At 39.6% G+C, this 21066-nt stretch overlaps 2 protein-coding genes across 5 annotated transcripts in view; both read left to right on the top strand.

The window, feature by feature from the left end:
* Window positions 1-21066, top strand: part of LOC134217890 (angiotensin-converting enzyme) — a 531134-nt gene that overhangs the window by 467453 nt on the left and 42615 nt on the right. The gene's annotated exons all lie outside the window — the stretch shown is intronic.
* Window positions 905-2287, top strand: LOC134217888 (serine protease snake-like). The gene is made up of 4 exons (XM_062696720.1): window positions 905-1092; window positions 1155-1193; window positions 1258-1776; window positions 1832-2287. The coding sequence occupies exons 1-4, from the start codon at window positions 1038-1040 to the stop codon at window positions 2167-2169; spliced, it is 951 nt and encodes a 316-aa protein (XP_062552704.1). The 5' UTR covers window positions 905-1037; the 3' UTR covers window positions 2170-2287.

Raw genomic sequence — 21066 nt, 5'->3', positions numbered from 1 at the left:
TGAGATGTTTATCAAATTACATCACTGAATTAAATTTAGTAGTCAATCAAAAAATGCCATAAAACATTCTGTACGGTTGACACTTTAACATACAGTTCAGTGAATTCGACGAAAAAATATACAAGATTGAAAATGCATTAACATTGTTTCTCGCCGAAAATCAATCGATTAGCAACCGAAACAACAACATTAACACTGTTTATAATCCTCAATCCCTGAGTTTCTAAGCACAGACCAGTAAGCTTTTTTTAAATTTTCACAAAAGAAATTTTCAATGCATATCATAAATGTTTCTGATAATTATGTTTTCAGCAGAACTTGAACAGATGAGCCATTTGAACTTTTCATAACATCTAATCCAGCCAGTGTACCAAGAACTGATTAATTTGGAATCAATGAAAAAATAAAATAAAATTAAAATTGATTAACTCACGTGCTCAACTTTCGTTCGTTCATAAATGATGTCACAGGTTTTAAGGGGGAGGGGGTCCAAGATTTTGTGACAGTACATATTTTACTAGGTATACAAAAAAGCGTGACAGAGGGGGAGGGATGGTCAAGAAAACCCAAAAAGTAGAGGACGTCATAGTTGAAACGCCCCTAAGTGAGTTAAATGAAGAGCTTAGACATCACATCGTGTTCTTGAAAACGACTTACTCAATACACTTGCCAAATCTGAGTTTAACGTGAATGAAAAAGAGTTGATGAATAAAAAAAAGAAAGAATGGCCAAATTTGTTCGCCATTAGCATCTAAAAGCACAAAAATTGTTTGTATCCCATTGAAAACATTCATCCACAGTTGGCACTCGTCCACAGCTGGGTCAGTCTAATCAGCAGCGAACCGGTTCGACCATCGCACATTGCTCTCTCAAAACAGGAGGTGCCACCATCCAGGGTTGAGCTTCTTCCTCTGGAAATGGGACAAAATTGCTACAACGTGCAGCAGCTGTAACCCTGTGCCGCGGTCGGAAATCGTTCACAGGTTTTCGAGTCAACAACATACGGAACCTTGAATGATCGGCAGTATTCTACTAAGATGCGTACAGGAATTGCCGTATTTTTGTGTTTAGTCTGGGTGAGCTATAGTTCAAGTTAGTTGATTACAGTCTGATTTGAAATTGTTGCGATTAACATAATTCTCGACTGGTTGTAGGTTTCGGATTCCCTGATGGGAAACGTATATCAGAAAGGAGTGAGTATTCTATGCCGTGTTTCATAGTTCAAAACCTAAACATGATGATTTTGTTTTCCTTCAGAATGCGACGAATACCGGAAGCTTACGGTAAAAACGTCAACGTTGATAACGCTTTCTATTCGGCCAACAGCGATCAAGTACGACGATTATAAGTGCCCCAATACAGTGGATTTGATTGTGGGCGGCGAACGGGCACGCCTCGGGGAATTCCCCCACCAAGCATTGCTCGGGTACCCTTCGGAGACTAATCAAATAGAATTCAAATGCGGCGGCTCGCTTATCAGCAAACGTTTCGTTCTGACGGCAGCGCACTGTTCGAAAGGGGTTGATAATCCGACCGTGGTCCGACTGGCTGAGCTTGACCTTGCTGTCGAAGACGACGACCAGGTGGATTTCGATGTGGAGCAAATAATCAAGCATCCGAAATATACACAAAAGCAGGCTTACAACGATATTGCCCTCGTAAAGCTAGCCCAAGATGTGCTGTTCACAAAAATGCTACGCCCTGCTTGCCTTTGGGCTGGTAGGGAGATAAACACGACCCAGGCACTTGCTACCGGTTTTGGTCACACTGAATATGGTGAGTCGCACTTTGTTTCGAAATGGCGTCCTTCAATCATAAATCATATTTTCAGGTGGAAAATCCTCGGACCAATTAATGAAGGTTCAGCTGGACGTGTTCGATGCGTCGGCTTGCAACTATCTGAATTCGGGCTCAGTGCGACGGAAATTTCCCCAAGGCGTTATCGACAGTCAAATATGTGCGGGGAGCTTGCGCGACAATCGAGATACCTGTCAGGGTGATTCCGGAGGCCCGCTGGAGGTGGTAACCGACCAGAAGGGCTGCACGTTCCACATAGTGGGAATAACGTCAACCGGTGCGGCGTGTGGGTTCTCAACGCCATCGATCTACACCAGAGTTTCCAGCTTCATCGATTGGATCGAGGCTACCGTTTGGGGTGAGGAGGCATGAGATGAAAATTAAACTTTCGGATGTTTACATATTTAATCAGTTTTTTTTATTCAATTCTTTTTATTTATATTGGATGTATAAATTGTCTTCTAATAAATCATGACTGAAAAGGTTATAATCCACCTATTCTTTATCTTTTGTTTAATGTATTGCAATGTCGATAAGTTGAAGATTTAGCCTGTAATACAGAGTTGATAGATCTTTACTTGAAAATATTAAAAGGGTGCATCTATATATAGAATTTAGATGCCGTTGATAGGTACATGCCCCTCGGTAAAACTGATGCATGGCACCATATTCAATTGTCCATTGATTGGGACCCCGAATGAGTACCTAAAATCATTTCGGAAAAGCAAAACAATTTTTTTCACACACAGTAGGCAAGAGTGGTGCAAAATGCACTCACACTCACAAACTACACTCACGCACTTCTTTCAATCCGCTGAGGTTTACAAACAACCATGCGTTCATCGTTTATTTATTGTGCAAGATTGTGATTCTGCCCTAGGCTCATTTTTATAGAAAGTATAAAAATCCAAGTTATTTTGAGATGAAGATTATTTCGATATAGGAGAACTGTATCGTTTTTCATCTCACTGAACATATATTCATCTCTTCGCGAAATAAAGAAATACGGCACAAATTTCGTCGCTTCGTTTTGCCAACATGCGTGCTCACTGCTGTTTTTCGTGGAATGAATATGGAAGCTATGAGATGAAGTCCAGGAGCTGTAACCCTACGTGAAAACCTCAAACCCAAACACGACTCATATTCCGTACACTGGCGTTTTAGCCCCCTAAAACTTAAACATCTATGAGTTTTTCGTACTGAGGGTTAAGATTACAGACGAATTCAACCTCCTATGGAGAAAATTATACAAATGAAGCTAAAATAGCAATTCAAAAGCGACACTCGAATGTGAGTCATGTTCGGAATTTGTGTAAAAACAGTAAAGCTTGTACATATTGTAAATGTTGTGTCGGCGCGTGAAAATGATTCGGTATATCGGTTTTTATTGGTTGAAACATTGAAAAAGTTAAGTGATGAACTTTGTTACCGGTGGGTAACAATTACCATTGAATCCTAGCCACGATTACGGGAAAACAGGGACAAACATTGTAATGTTCACTTGTCAGTCGAGTCAAGTACGAGACACTGAAGATACAATTAAGTCGTCAAGATACAATTAAGTGGTGGAATTCAATGGGATTGTATTAACTCGTCTTATGACAAGTGAAGACATTCCACTAAAAAGCTCAAAATAATTTTCCCACTAAAAAGCTCAAAATAATTTTCTTATCAAAATTATAATGTTGATTTTTGAAGCTCTATCTGCCGATTTGTATTAGATGCGTATTGCCACTGGGCAGCCCATAAATACGCGAGGCGCACCAGTGCGATAAATTATCTGGGTGCCGAGTGGGTATCGAGCTCCACTGAAATAAAGCAGTGGAATGTGAGAAAGGAAGAAGAGAGCGATTGTTGTTTTTGTTTTATGGTGAAAAGGTGCTGTTGAACGCACCGAGAGCCAATTGATGTGAAGCGATAAAGCGAGTGGCATCTAAAAGAAAAACAAATTGCTCCTTGAGTAAGCACGTTTTTAACACCCTTTGCTAAAGAGTAAGATTGACCTCTGCTAGGTTGCCGTGAATACCTTGGAACCAACGTGACTAACCTGCTCCGACGAGAGTCATCGCCGCTTCCGTGCCGACAGTGCTGGTTCCCGTGATTAGTGGGCCTCACGTACCCGGAGTTAGCCACTCCGTAGACCTTTCATAACCTCTGGCTGATACACCCGGCCGCTTTCATACGTCCTACGACGCCGCCGAGGACCATTCCATGGAACCGACATTTCGACCCCGTCAATCCTACGCTCGACCGCCATTCTTTTTGCAAGAAGACGCCATAGCAGATGGTTCCAGCTTCCACCTATTTCATTAGGAATCAACATTCTCTGGGCAGCCTTGTCGCCGCTCATCTTCGGCGCCCAGTTAACGTGACCCCATCCAGGCCGACTTCCTCGTGACCTCTCCAGAAAACCACCGAAAAAGTCAAGTTCACGTGGCTATCACCCTCTACCACATTCGACAATCGCCGTGACGCGGCCCCGACTCAATACGAAAGCAACGCACAATTCTAGACCAACATTTGAAAAGGGAGTAACAGCCAAAATTTATTCCTTCTGATTCTTCCTCTACATATATAGGTATATATGTGGACAAAGCACCAGAAGGAATAAATTTTGGCTGTTACGCCCTTTTCAAATGTTGGGCTAGAATTGTCATTTTTGTTATTTTACGCTTGCTGCAACGCAGCAAAACTGAACTCTCTTGGATATTATTGCCAGTTGTCACAAAAAAATACACTTTTCAGTCCAGAGGTTAAAGTCGCCATACAAACCAATTTTTTATACGCAAACGTTTAACATCTTTCTTTACTATTTTTTGAACCTGTCATTTAGCAGTAGCCATATGAAACACTTAATCTGGGAGCTGCGCCTTGACATATGTTGCATCGTTTATTACGACACCACTTTCAGCAATTTTGTCAAGTTTCGTGGGAATGATCAGTATTTTGCTTATGCCTAAAAATAGAAATGTTCATAAAATTAGGAAATTTACACTAACGAAATCAGAGTATGAACTTGAACTTGAACTTGATTGACTGCTCGTAGTTGCTATTCCATTATGACCAGATCAGCTGTTCTTGCACAGGGAACCAACAGATGTTTGCTTGGGACTAGCACACATCTTCAATGCACAAGTACTGGTGATCTCATTTGTAAGGTCATACTGGCGCCTGCCACGTCAGAATGCAAGTCAATGTAGGGAAGGGGGAGGAAATGTTGATGCACTCACTCGCCCACTGCAAGCCGAATATACCTCTGCACTTGCCACGAGTTCATGCGGAATTTGTTGGATTTTTTTTTTTGGTTTAGGTTCGAGAGGTCCGTCTTGGTTAACGAGCTGCCAATGTGATAGATAGGATGGATTTTCTAATTGGATGTAGGAAACGAGCTGTTTTTTTATAGTTCATTTCCAATTCTGGCAGATTACTGCTAGAATACTCAAGTTGATTGTGGAGAAACCTTATCAAAACCGTCATAAAATCGGGTGTAGTCGAAATCAGGGACAGATAAATTTTGAACACGCTAAAAATCGAGTCATCACTGTATCTTGTACATATTCGTTCATGGAAAGATGCTATGGCAGTTTCATTGCAAAGAATCGAAAATATTTTTTTTAAGTTAAATTGTAAACAAATAATCAATCAAAAGCCCGAATGCGTCAATTTTTGAAAGAATTAAAACCAGAATCTGAAAAAAATCACGGTATCTTCGAAATATTGAGAATGTAGCAAAAACTATTTTGAGAGCCTATTCCGACTAGAAGCGTTATCAGGATAAGGATGCTCTTGATGTCAAAACTATTGTGTAACATCTCGTAATCTAAACAAAATCTAAGCGTCACCTTTTAGAAAACCAAGAGTGTTCAAACGTAACGTAAGTAGCAAGCATTTTTGACAAACTAAGGGAACTGTTCCGATTTCCATCTCACTGTACATATATCCATCTCATCGCTAAACAAAGAAATACGGCACCAAGTTCGTCGCTTCTTTTTGTCAACATGCGTGCTCACTGCTGAAAAAAATCACAAAAATAATAAACAAACCAAATTCCTTTGCATTGCTTTGTTTTTGATGGGATGGAAATGGGAGCTATGAGATGAAGTGGCGAACCGTTCCCCTACATCCTCTTTAAATTATTATTAGGACGTACTTCATCATTATCGGATAATAGTAAAAGAGTAAAAAATGAATTACCTGATAACTTAACCTCAAAACCACAAACGCTCATCAATAATGATATTTATTTGTTTAACGATAATTCAAACTACGGACAAAATTAGCTCAAATCCTATTCTCGGTTGCGTATGAAAAGCTTGTGGTAGATAGAAGTGAGTTACGCCGGAAACTAACTGGACTTGATACTTTGAACCCGATTAAAACAGAACTCGTCATCTTCTAAGTTAGTCCTAACTCACAAACCAATTGAGTAGCTTACTCCGATATATGTGTAATTAGAGACCTACAAAGGGTTTCAAAATTCCATCAACCGAGCTGGCGATTTTTGGATTTCAAGGTTTTAATTATATCCACGGAAATCAAATTGAACATGAGTTATGAATAGTATTAATCGAATGATTTAAGATAAACGCAATTGAAAAACGCTCATTTCTATGAACATTGAAGTTACTCTCCCTGGAATATTTCAGTTCCAAAAAAGCGTGACTTAAGACAATTTTCAATCTGTATTTGTCGATGAAATTTGACTTCAATAGCTGCGAATTCACATACATCTTTTTTATTTTAATATAAAAAAAACCCTGACAGCAGAATAGAACTGCTATCGACTACACGGCTTTTTCTACTCAGATCTCTCTTTGAACGTGCTCGAAAAGTAAGTTATTTAGTCTTAATAGGGGAAGTGCACCGGTTTTGGCCAACTTAGTGCCTAATTTGGCCAACCCCGGAAAATACATATTTTTCCAAAATAATCGATCAGTTGAAAGCAGCGTTGAACCGTGAAGGATATATCTTTTGTTGGAACTAATAAAACTCTCGCGAATTGCTTTATTTTTGGAGTTATTTGCCAAATTGGCCAAATTAGGAACATGGCCAAAACCGGTACAGTTCCCCTCCCTAATATTCTGGCTGAAATTTTTATGGTCAATTTAATACAAAACAATGGGCAGAAACCTAATGAATAATAAAACAGGATTCGTCGTCCTATACAATTTGTTGTGAATAAACAAGTTTAGACCAAGCGTCCCAAAACTAAGTGAATTTTTTAAATGCATTTTACGAATAAAAAATTAGTTCTTGGACTTCTTAAGAGGGTGTATTCGATAAAAATGGCACACCGAAAATCTCTTATAACTTTTGAACCTTATTCATAGTATATTGTTTACAAATCTTATTCATAGTATATTGTTTACATCTATAGTTTTATAGTTATGCATACAGTGGTTCTAATCATATCGTCGGAACAAGAAATTGCCAGTGAAAAAATGTTGTGCACCTACAATCAAAATCCGGAGGCGTCCCACCGATCGATAGCAAAACGCTTAGGATTGCAAATTCAACTGTATCTCGTGTAATAAGAACCTTCACGAAGCTGAACCTTCCTTTCTGAGTGTTCAAAGGAAGGAAGGGAGTGGTCATAGAAGCGATCCAATGGACATTTAAATGCCCAGGAGTGGTAGAACAGCTCAATAAGTTTTTAAACGAAATGTTGCGAACAAGTCCAAGGTGTCGGTTGGTTTCGTGCACAAAAACCATGAAACGTGCTGGGTTACATGTTTACAAGGTGCAAAAAGCCCCAAACCGAAATGAAAAGCATAAAACCACTGCAAAAACCCGCGCCCGGAAACTTTACACGAAGTTGTTCATCAAATCCCGTTGCATCGTGATGGATGATGAAATTTACGTGAAGGCTGACTTCCGTCAACATCCTAGGCATGAATATATCGTTGTCAAGTCTAAGTTCGATATTCCGGAGGATGTCCGGATGATTTTTTGCTAAGCCTCCACCATTTGGAAAAAAAATTTCAGCATTGCCTGCCACAGCTACCCACGCCTCTCCGCTCCGCTGCAACAAACTTTGTCGAACCGCTTTTTGTGAAATCACGACCAAAATGGCTCACGCGCGCCGGAAAGCAGCTTTCTTGTTTTCAATAAATTAAGTCCGTTAGCCCCGCCCCTTTGTGATCTGAAATGTGTGTAAATATAATGTGCACGCATAACGATTAATGAAGGGGCGGGGCTAATGGAATTGCTTCATTAGATATAATGGAACGTACACACGGTCAAGCAGTTCGACCAACATTGACTCCACCTCCCGTTTATTCAAACATCCATCAAGTTTTATCAACAGCGACACGAACAATCAATTTATTCGACCAACAATATCACACACGACCGACCGAAGCACCAATTCGAGCACCAACCATCAAAAAATATATGGGGGTTTGTGCAACTTCACTACAAATGCTGAAACATGTTCGGCGAACCTTGACTCCACCCCCGACAACTCAAACCAAAATCAAACCATTTTAATTTTTTCCAACCGAGCCGCCAACTGTCAAATGGTTGTTCGAACAACTTCACACACGTTCAAACAAAGCAGCAACCGAAGCGTTTTCTTGGGGGCGGAGTCAATGTTCGTCAAACTGCTTGACTGGTGTGTACGTTGCATAAGAAAGCTGCTTTCCAGCGCGCGCGAGCCGTTTTGATTGGGATTCCGCAGACAGAGGACCGTTCACAGAATGTCAAATTCTAAGAATCCTATGAAATTTTCTCGCAAGATTCTGAATTTGATTATGAGTTGTTGTTTATCTAAGATGCGTATTGTTGTGACGAATAACAACAGAAATTTGACTCAAGACGAAGTTTCTTCATATTACAAAACATTATCTCTTGGCATCCGTCTTTCCGAGCGACGTTCGGCGGTGGGTGGTTGATAGAGATAGTTTCCACTAAGATGGCGTCTTCATCGATTTTATACATAAGCCACCATTTTAAACAAAAGAAGGTTGATCCGACTATCCGAAATAAACTTTATTCAAAGTGCAACACTCAATCGTACCTAGCGAATTTGATAGCGCGTCGGAGAGATGATGCAATAAATTTGAATGGATGGAATCACTAACAGCAACCAAGCTACCACGCCAAACCCGATGCCACCGAAACAGTCCATTTTCGCAATTAACTCTTTCTTTCCATAAAATGCTGGTCCTGAGAAGAACCAATTTTCTTTTACCAATGCCCCTTTCCAACAACTAACTGACACCACAAGAACTAACTGCATCCAAACGCTTGCGTTGAAATTGTCCGACTGCCACTCGATGATTTTTCCCTAAGCCTGCACCATTTGAAAGAAATTTTCAGCATTGCCACTGCTACCCATGCCTTAGAGTTGCTCTGTCCACTCCGCTGCATCTAATTTTGTCGAACCGCTATTTACGGAATTCCGATCAAAATAGCTCGCGCACCGGAAAGTAGCATTCTTGTATTCAATAAACTAAGCTCATTAGCCCCGCCCCTTTGTGATCTTATATGGGTGTAAATATAATGTACACTCATAACTATTAATAAAGGGCGGGGCTAATGGAATTGCTCCATTAGACATAAGAAAGCTGCTTTCCGGCGCGCGCGATCCGAATTCTGCAGACAACGGGCCGGTTCGGAGAATGTAATTTGCCACTGCCTTGCAAGCGGTGGAAAAGCCAACAATAAAAATAAACAAAAAAATTTCGTGGCCACCGCTACTATATAGCCTGTACATTACCGCCTCTTTCACTAAACGTGGATGTCGCATACGTGCAGCATTACTGGATATTCTTCGCAAACCACCTCGCCGTAACCTTCGCAACGCGGCGGCCAGTTTCACACACGTTGGTCAAACTGTCATCACGCTCATTATCGACAAAACCCAAGGCAAAAACTACCAGGCATCTCGCCTACGCCTCCAGCCCTCCGCCCTACAGCAGCCAATGCCTGACTAATGCTATCAATAATATTCTATGCTTCAAATAGTGAGCTATAAGTATTGAGATATCATTAAATAAAGCCAATTAAATAATTAATCTTTCAGTAACTTCAATTTATCATCAAGACAGAAAACGAACAAAAATTATAGCAAAACTGAAGAAAATAAAGCAATACTAAGAAAGGTGCCTTCTTCATTTTTGTCTTTGCAATAATAGTTTTTTTAAACATGTCTTGCTACATACATAGACAAATTACGCATAATACAATGCAACATGACTACATTAATTTATTATTTGAAACGAATTATTACAAACATCCTTTCCACAATTGAGAAGTGGAAACAATCTACAAAGAACAACTCGAGTGAATCAAAATGAACAACAACAGTTGCAAATACCCACGTCGATAATCAATGAATTGCAAAATGAAGTAGAACAAGTACAGGCAGCAACGAACTATCCAATCGATGCTAGAGAGCATCTGAACTTGAATCATCAAGAAGACAGACGAACGGATTATACTGCTGATGTTAACATTGGATCTATGACTGTGGGTCTGTTCAAATATTACGTAACGCAATAGGGGGTGGGTGGTTGTTCGATTTTTGTTACGCTTTGTTACACAAAATATAGGGGTGGGGGTCCTTCGAAATATTGTTACGCGTAACAAGTTTTTTCCAAAGGTAAAAATATTTTAAAAATATTCATTATCTTTGAAAAAGCATGAAATATACAAAAGATAATAATTTATTGCATCGTCCTTCAAATTCTACTAAAATTAGGATCTATTTAAAAAAAAATCGCATTTGTTACGCGTTACGCATAGGGGTGGGGGTGATTCTGAAAATTGTTACGGATTGTTACGAGGGGGTGGGGGGTTCTTAACAACAACATTTTTCGCGTTACGTAATATTTGAACAGGCCCTGTTGTCTGTCCAGATTGTAAAGCATTCAAATTTCCCAAAGAAACAAACGGATTGTGTTGTGCAAGTGGAAAGATTAAACTACCAGTCCTGAATCCACCACCAGAGCCCCTGCAGACCTTAATATCTGGGACAAACAATGATTTTCTGAAAAAAATTAAAATTACAGATCCAAAGACAAATTTACCATCGGGCTGGAGCATTACTGCCAGTACCCAATGCAGAGCACAAATTTTTGCAAATTTATTTCATGTGAAATGCAGCAGAAGAATTAGATCAGCGTTGTGCAAACAATCCGTCGGTCAGAAGGGAAATTGTTGCACAACTGCAAAATTTATTACATCAGAATAATGAATTGGTTAGATTGTTCAAAGCTACCCTGGATCGCATGCCATCTGATGAACATAAAATTGTAATCAGAGCCGATAAAACACGATCAGGACAACCGTAGATGAAGTTGCTATAGTCGTTGTTGGAGAAAATTTAGAATCTCGCGATATTGTACTACATCGGAGAAATGATCAATTACAACGCGTAAGCGAAACACATCGTTCATATGATGCATTGCAGTACCCCCTCATCTTTTGGCAAGGTGAAGATGGTAACAATTTTCGATCAAGATGGTAAATCCAATGACTGATAGAATTAAATTAAATATTTGTAAAGCGTTCAATATTATAATCTTTAAAAATTCTTCTCGATGCGATTTATGGGAGTTGAAACAAATAAGAAAGTCAGTAGCATGAACTACTATGCGTATCGGATGATGGTGCGTGATAATGAAGACAATCACATTTTAAAATATCACAAACTGTTTCACCAATGCCATCAGTCCGGATGGAAACGCAAATAATGTCGGCTGGCTGACGATTCTTTCAGCATCGTACGTTGGAAGTCCACGGCATATGCATGAATACCCACAAGATGCTATGTCGTATGTACGCCAATATGAACGGCCAGATTTGTTTATAACATTCACGTGCAATCCGCAGTGGACAAAAATACGGCGAGCTCTGTTTCCTGGACAAACACCCCTCGACCGACACGACATCACTTCTTCTTCTTACTGGCAATACATCCCCACACTGGGACAGAGCCGTCTCGCAGCTTAGTGTTCATTAAGCACTTCCACAGTTATTAACTGCGAGGTTTCTAAGCCGAGTTACCATTTTTGCATTCGTATACCATGAGGCTAACACGATGATACTTTCATGCGCAGGGAAGTCGAGATAATTTTCAATCCGAAAATTGTCTAGACCGGCACCGGGAATCGAACCCAGCCACCCTCAGCATGGTCTTGCTTTGTAGCCGCGCGTCTTACCGCACGGCTAAGGAGGGCCCCTCACACGACATCACTGCTCGAGTCTTTAAACAAAAATTGAAATCTCTCATGGATTTTATCGTAAAACATTATCGTATTCGGAGGAACGCGCTGCTGGATGTATTCATATCCATATCCACAGCATCGTCAAAGATCAACCGAGGAAAATGGAAGAACAACAACCGTAAAAATAAATCAACAGGACATTGAGGTTGGACAAATATTTTAAATTTAATAGGCATTTTTAATAACTTATTTAAAAAATAACCGTTGGGTTGTTTCATACTCTCCTCAGTTGTCTAAAACTTTTAAAGGACACGTCAACATTGAGTATTGCAACTCGGTAAAGTCTATAAAATATATTTGCAAATATGTAAATAAGAGAAGTGACATGTCGGTGCTCGGAGTAGATTCAGATAGAGATGAAGTCTCGCAATATCAAATAGCTCGTTATGTGAGCACTAACGAAGCAATATGGCGAATATTCTCTTTCGCAATTCACGAGAGCTATCCAACCGTTGTACACTTTGCGGTACATTAAGAAAATGGCTGAAGAGTGTAGACGGTATAATATGCCCCCATTGCCCCCCCTAAGGCAAAACCTTGATAACTTTTTACTTTTCATCGCAATTTATGCAAACTTTGTGTTATTTGTTAGTGCAAGAAGTCGCAAATGCATTGCCCGTGAGTAGTCATATAAAAATACTACAGATAACACGTAATAATGCTTTTTTGAAAAGTCGTGAAAAAATGGATTTCAAAAAGTGCCTGGGCAATACGCCCCACCTTAGCCGAAGACGTTCCATAGCCCTTCATTAGTATTTTATCAATCCCATAATAAAAAGGTTACAAATCCTTATGTGCTTGACATTAAAAAAACAACATAAGTCCATTTAATCAGGTTTTAATTACATTTCAATAATTTCCATATAATTTGGAAGCAACTGCTGCAAGCTCGCCGCGCTTGTGTCCTGTTGGTAAGGGCATATCGTCCTGCCTACACTGGGGCGTTTTGGCCAGTGAAACATATTTTCGAAAATCGTTACGTTTTTGAAGATGGAAGCAATTTTATATCATACTAGTCGACCCGGCAGACGTTGTCCTGCATAGTAGGCGAAAATGCACTGTGAACTGCCCGTACGAAATTCTCATGTAAATCTTTATTTCAGTTTTTCACGATTTACTCAGCTCAACTAATAATTTTGCATGAGGAAATATCATATAAACCCGTCGGAAACGATAACGAATGTTTCTGCTGAAGAAATGAAAAAAATCCATCCAGCCGTTTTCGAGTTATGCGGATACGAACACAGACCATTTCATTTTTATATATAAGAAGAAGAAGAAGAAAGATTAACCACTGAGAAAAGTTATTTTGTTGCCCAACTGAGTGTTCCTGTGCAAGTTTTGCGGACAGTATGCTAGCATCGTTCCAGAATGTTGAGCAATAAAACATGAAAAGTTACATCAAAACTGCAACTTTTTGTATTTTGCAATTTTTTTAATTATGTAATACAAAAATACTTCCACATTCACATAGGATGATGGTTTTACAAATATTTATAGGTACCCACTGATTTTGACCCTTAGTAAGTTATAGTTTTCTAGAAATCAAAGGGGGGCGTTTTGGCCAGGTGGGGCGCATTATACCGTCTTACCCTACTTCACATCGGAAAATGTATTCAACGTGCTGATAGACCACCAACAACAACATTGACCAGTTTCTTTGAAACATGCCGGTTTGACGACAAAAAACGTTAAAGTACGCCGCACAGTTCATCCTAGTAACGACGAATGTTTTTATACTTGCGTTTGCTTTTAATCAATGTTCGTGGATCAACTTTATTTGAAGATATAAGAACTATTGATGGTGATTATATTTACTTGAAAATGATTCGCATTGGGACCAAACCCTTGACGATGCAACTATAGCAGCTCACCTGCTCACCCTCATAAATTCGAACATTGTTTTCGATAATCATCGCTACATGCTTTCCATAATAAATTTAGTTATTTTTAAATTTTTGAAATGTTTGGAGTTGCCTGGATTACCTCCTCACAACATAGAATTGAAAATTGGATCGGTGATTATGATACTGCGTAATATAAACCCACCAAAACTATGCAATGGAACAAGACTGACAGTGAAAAAACTTGACATGAAAAAAACAATTTAAAAGGAAAACATAGAAATGACGTGAGTTGAGGTGAGCATTGCAAGATTTAGGTTAAAAAAAGAGATAGGAAAAATAAGTTAAATTTAGCTTTTAAGAAAGACAATAGAGTAAGAAGGCACACTTTCCCTTCTTTAGAACCGTTTATGGAAAAGTTTATCAATTTGATTGCTTTTTTGAATCTTTTTATGAAAATTTGCTTATTTTTTCATTGCTCTTTATCAATTATTTTGTGGAAACTTTTTGATTTTTTTGTGGTAAAAAAATATTGTTTATTGCTAATATTGATTTATTTATGAAATTTTGTATTTTTTCCTTGGAAAATTTTGATTTCTTCATGGAAAATTTTTCTTTTGTAATTATAGAAACGTCTCTATGCGTTGGCGGTTGACATAAGAATAATTATTCATTAAGCACTTAATCATTATTATTCTTAATCATTATATTAATATATCGACTACTACGATCCTACATTTCTACTCTTTTTTACAAATGGTTGATAAGTTTAGATTAAACTATTATATCTGTTTATAATCCGTTTCTAATAATTAATTAGTGTTCATTACAATTCAAAGTTTAGAAATCTTTGAGGTCAGCGACTCTCAACCTTTTTGTTATGAGGTACCCCTTAGTACTTTTCCATTAATTGAGGTACCCCCTATTTTTTCGCGAAATAAGCGTTTGTTGTTATTCCGTGATAGTTTTCATTTCAAATTAGGTTCATACATCAAGCTTCTTACAAGACTTTGAAGATTATTTGAGGCTTCCGAGCCTCTTGGAAGGAGGCTTTCGAGCCTCTTGGAAGGAGGCTTTCGAGCCTCTTGGAAGGAGGCTTTCGAGCCTCTTGGAAGGAGGCTTCTGAGCCTCTTGGAAGGAGGCTTCTGAGCCTCTTGGAAGGAGGCTTCCGAGCCTCTTGGAAGGAGATTGCCGAGCCTCTTGGAAGGAGGCTTCCGAGCCTCTTGGGAGGAGGCTTCCGAGCCTCTTGGGAGGAGGCTTCCGAGCCTCTTGGGAGGAGGCTTCCGAGCCTCTTGGAAGGAGGCTTCCGAGCCTCTTGGAAGGAGGCTTCTGAGCCTCTTGGAAGGAGGCTCTGAGCCTCTTGGAAGGAGGCTTCTGAGCCTCTTGGAAGGAGGCTTCTGAGCCTCTTGGAAGGAGGCTTCTGAGCCTCTTGGAAGGAGGCTTTGAGCCTCTTGGAAGGAGGCTTCTGAGCCTCTTAAAAGAAGGCTTCTGAGCCTCTTGGAAGAAGGCTTCTGAGCCTCTTGGAAGGAGGCTTCTGAGCCTTATGGAAGGAGGCTTCTGAGCCTCTTGGAAGGAGGCTTCTTAGCCTCTTAGAAGGAGGCTTCTGAGCCTCTTAAAAGGAGGCTTCTGAGCCTCTTAGAAGGAGGCTTCTGGGCCTCTTGGAAGGAGGCTTCCGAGCCTCTTGGAAGGGGGTTTCTGAGCCTTTTGGAAGGAGGCTTCCGAGCCTCTTTGAATGAGGCTTCTGACCCTCTTGGAAGGAGGCTTCCGAGCCTCTTGGAAGGAGGCTTCCGAGCCTCTTGGAAGGAGGCTTCCGAGCCTCTTGGAAGGAGGCTTCCGAGCCTCTTGGAAGGAGGCTTCCGAGCCTCTTGGAAGGAGGCTTCCGAGCCTCTTGGAAGGAGGCTTCCGAGCCTCTTGGAAGGAGGCTTCCGAGCCTCTTGGAAGGAGGCTTCCGAGCCTCTTGGCGATCTTATTGCTATCAATAAACCTCTAATAAATCTGTTCGAAAAGCTTCAAACGTCAAATGCCGACTGGAATTGTTAGCAGCTCTACGGTTGTAATGAAGAGCATAATAAGTCCAATTTTCAAAGCTTGATCATAATTAAGCATAATTTTGGGTCGTAATGTGGTCAAATGAATAACCCCAATAAGAATATTTACATTGCAAAGGGTTTATAACGTTGTTTAATAAGAGCAACATTTTTCTGATCGAAATCTATGATGGCCATATTGGAAATGGAGAGCCATCTTCAAGTCAGTGAAATTTATCACTGGAATTTATGATTAGACGGTATTTTCGCCGCAAAAGACATGTTTTTGGTAAAGGATATAAAAAACAAACATATTTGGGTGTAATATTAATCAATTTAGTGACGATTTACGTTATTGATGTTATAATTATTCTAAATTCATTGCCCAAAACTATATTATTTTGCGGGCGCATAGTGCTTAATCTCATTTTTGCACTAGCTTTCACCATGAAATCGAGCGCGCACCTCATTTCCATGAAAGTACATTGGAAAAAAAACTTGAAAAAGTATTATTTTGTAGTCATCCTCATCATGATTTTCATCAACACTTTAGTTTGTTATTATTTGTTTGCAAGATTTTGTTTCTCTTTTTTCAAAGCAAATTTTTGACAGCTGCCGCAGCCAAATTCCCTTTTTTGCGGGCGGCTTGCAACGGATTTTTATATACTCTTTATAGTGGTAATCTAGAGAGGGCCATTTGGACACATCTTACTCTTATAGTGGTCATCAGAAGGTTATCATGTAGTAATGGGTTTTATTGTCAGTTCTTGTAATTCGATCTTGAAAACCATTTCTAGAGCGTAATAAAACTTGAAATGTTACTTTGGTTCCGAGCCTCTTGGAAGGAGGCTTCCGAGCCTCTTGGAAGGAGGCTTCCGAGCCTCTTGGAAGGAGGCTTCCGAGCCTCTTGGAAGGAGGCTTCCGAGCCTCTTGGAAGAAGGCTTCTGAGCCTCTTGGAATGCATCATAAGGAACCTAATGTTTAAATTTTATTCCGTTTCGCTTACAGAAAGTCTAAAATACATCGCAAGAGAATGGCTGACCATTACCAAATAGTAATTTTCCTGGGAATTCTAACCTTGCAGACTTCCCTAAGCTTTGTTATTGATTGTGTGGCCGTCATTGCCAGTTGTTTTGTCATAAGACGAGTTTGTACAATCTCATTGAATTCCACCACCTAATTGTATCTTGAAAGATACGTATTTCGACCTCATCAGTAAGGCCGTCTTCAATGTCTCGTACTTGACTCGAAGTCGGCTTCCAACCCAGTGCATCTAAAAGAGAAATGCGGTATAGTGATGTTGCTTCCCTAATTTCCACTCCCCTTATAACTTGAATGGCTTTAACATTGCCGAACAGAAAATGAATATATATAATATAATATATATAATATAATATAATATAATATAATATAATAATATAATATAATAATATAATATATTAATAATATATAATGTTAAATTTCGAGAATAATACGCATTTAAATCTTGTTCTTTTCGGTGGTCCGCTTTGAAAGTTCAATAATGGAAGACTTTCAGCCCAATATCCCCAATTTCTTTTAAGCTGGTCATGCCATAAACTTTGAATCACCCCCTTTTGACATTTGGCTTGTACACTATAAATTTTATAATTGGATCGAAGTATGCTAAAATATGAGTCGGAAAATTCGTTATTTACATGGCAACGTATTGAATACAACAACAAATTTTGTCATCGTCCCTGAAAATTATTTCAACATAATCATTCTTCATATATTTCAGCTCTTGTTCTAGGCATTTCAAAAATGATTTAGATGTCCTAAATCTAGCAGTGTTTCATGGTTTATCGCTTATTCTCCAGGGAAAATCTGATGCGTTTCCGATACATAGGACGTCGAGATTATTGATGAAGCCGCTATAGATTCTGTCTGTCACTGTTATTTGCTGCCCATAAATAGTGAAATTATTAATTGAAATCGGAAAAAATAGTCCATATACGAAATAATCAATTTCAGATCCGGTTTTTTCTACGCGGACTAGGCTACAGATTAAAAAAAATCCAGGGGTCGGTTGGCCAGATGCTAGATAGACAACTGCTATTCATAGAACTCAATTGTACGGAGCTCAGAAACTGTGGCTCGTTTTTCAATGTATTTTCTCAATGCTGTGCTAATGTTTTTAACTGATCAATTCAATTGTTTAAGTTTCAACCAATTGTAAAATCGTAATGATAACCATGGGGGTGACATCAATTCAATGAAATGTAACGATTGAAGTTGTTGATCAGGCACAAGTAGTTTATCGTAAGCAGAATACGGTTTATCTTTTATGTAGAATCTATCGCCGGTTGGCATACACCAGAGCTTCCAGAAATGGGAATACTGCTCACAAGATCGTTTGATTGTGTCACCAATTCGTAATATTTGGAGGTTCTGAACAAAATATTTAGTATGGCTCCAGCAAATCTAAAATAAAAAATATTATAAATATTATCAGAATAATCTACCGTTATTTGCAAACGTATTAAATCAACATGTGAAAATATTTGACAGGCTGCAAAACAAGCTTGAAAAATAAGGCTACTAGGATTCTGCATAAAAATTGTTGTACACCTCAAACGTCAAAACTGAATCACCCCTAACAGGATTTATGGCTAGCGTAAAAAGCTGGATAGAGCTCAAGGAGAAACGACTCTGAGGTCTAAACTGAAACTCAAAGGGTGACAAAATACACCCCGAACAAAAAGAATCTCTAACAAACAACAAAATACAGACACCGTTCCGTACGCATACGCATACAAAATGAGGGATGTTCAAGGTTTTTAAGTGCATGATTAAAAAAGATAACCAATTTAAATCGAGCAATTTTCGAACGCTCCACCCTATATTCAACATATCCCTGGAAGGTGCATTTCGAAGATCTGGTGTGGAAAGAATCGGAATAATCATCAACAGCTTTACATGCTCCTTGGTTTTGCCAATGATATCGACATCATTGATGTAGATTGCAGTTCAATGAAAGAGGATTTTATGCTTTAGAAACAAAAGACTAAGGGCCAATTTCTTCACTTCCGCTCAAGGTCACTCCTGACGGAATCCAAGTTCCAAAGTGCTCGCGTTTTCGGGGGCACATCACTCGATTCAGAGGCGGCGCACAACTGTCCTTTTTGTTGATTTAGTTTTGCTGCGTCGCAGCATGCGTGAAGTAATAAAAATCGAGTGGTGTTCCCCCGAAAACGCGAGCACTTTTAAACTTGGATTCCGTCAGGAGTGACCTTAACTCTTAAGCGGTGCTTACCCATACGTTTAAACCAAGCTTAAGCACTAAGCGAAGTTGAAGAAATCAGCCCTAAGAGAATAGGTCTGATCATAAACTCTGTCAAAACGAAATACCTGATAGCTGGCAGAGAACGGAGCAGACCAAACGTTGTTGGTCCCGAGGTGGAAATGGATGGGATGTGATTTGAGGTTGTCGACGAATTCATACTTGTTCGGAGGCGAGCCAGCCTGGGGCTGCAAGTCTCCTTAATAAAGCTAATAAAAAAAAAAAGAATTCATACATCTTGGAACACTCGTTACATGTTGTAATAATGTTGGCAGTGAGGTGAAAAGACGTGTTGCGGCTGAAAGTAGGATTTGATAGGGCAGCTAAAGTCTCGCAGTTCACGGTTACGGACAAATCTAGCTTCATACACATCGTTGATTCGTCCAAACGACCTGTACGGCTATGAACGTTAAAATATGCAGACTATCGAATTCTCGTAGTATGTAAGCGGAAAAAACTTTAAGCGGAAATGCTGAACGGCGCAGACGCATGGATCACGAGTTATACAAATTGTACAAAAATGCAGTCATCGGGAGGCTGATTGAATACTCCAGATTAAGGTGGACTAAACATGTAGTGCGTATGCCGGAAGAGAGACCAACAAAAGCCATGTTTTGCAGAGAGAACCTGGAAGAGGACATCGGCTCCAAAGTAGACCCCGCACTCGCTGCAGGGAGACTGGCGAGTGGTGGCGATTGACAACGTAAGAACTAGCGACCTGGAATATGACTTAACATTCGATTTTGCTCCGAACAAAACGGATTGTACAATCATCACAGGTATAGGTTCGGTCCCACAAATACAATCTGTTGTTTGGCTCGATTTTTTCGGCACTTAAATATTATTTTCAATTTTAAAAATTTCTTTAAATAAATATATTTTTGCTGAAAAATCGACATATTTACAAACATTATTTAACATTCAATCTCGTGATACTCACATTTGTACGATTAACGACCACAGCGCGTGCTTCTAGTCTTAATCAGTTTGTTCCGATCATCATGGGACAACAATTTTATTTCGCGATTTCTCAATCTCCCAGCTTATAGAAATGTCGCTCTTCTCAATGCCATCCTCGACGGCGCGGCGGCACGCTGCGCCGTTGCCCCGGCTTTTGTCGTGATCGGTATCTTTCGAGCTGACTGCTCTTTAGATCTTTATTTGTTTACAATGTTCCGTGGCTTGTTTGCGAGATGGAATGCTATTTTACGATCGCACGGGCCTTCTAGAGGTTCAAGAAAGGCTCTCGGTTTAATTCAGAGCAAAACATGGGCAATGTCAGAGAGACTTCTTTTTCCATTCGACTCAACAAGTAGTTTTGTTGCGAAATGCAGTTAATTAATGAAGGTGTCCAACGCACTGCTCTGCAGTAAGCTCATACGAGCACTGTATTTGCCAAAATTAAATGACGATTTATGATCTTCTACTCGGCAGTCTACATTAGATTTAGCGACGTATTAATGATGTTCTACACTTGCATTGCGATTGCTGTAATTCCCAAGTGGGACGACTCAGCATTGAAACTGAAAGTCAACTACCTTGCTTGGTCGTTCGAAATATTATTCACTACGTTGTAAGCTAAAGCGACGAATCGAGACAATCATTTGTGAAGATCTCAAATCCCCAATGTTGATAATAAGCACAGCTTGAACTGAGAACAGCACTTTGGCTCGAAGATCATTTACATATCAGAAGGTAATTGAAATTCAGATATATAAAGGCACTTGACGTTTACATTGTTCACATTTCGCTCTTAAGACTTTCGAAATGTTTGCCCTGAAATAGCCATACACGACCGAGACGATGACGACGCGATGCGTTAGTGCTTTTGTAACACGGATTTATGGCAGTTATGCGGATGCACT

The sequence above is a fragment of the Armigeres subalbatus genome, chromosome 2 (genome assembly GCF_024139115.2).
Source record: "Armigeres subalbatus isolate Guangzhou_Male chromosome 2, GZ_Asu_2, whole genome shotgun sequence".
In the NCBI taxonomy this organism is placed as follows: domain Eukaryota; kingdom Metazoa; phylum Arthropoda; class Insecta; order Diptera; family Culicidae; genus Armigeres; species Armigeres subalbatus.
Note: the sequence above shows the minus strand (reverse complement) of the source record. Positions and strands in the feature narration are given on the sequence as shown.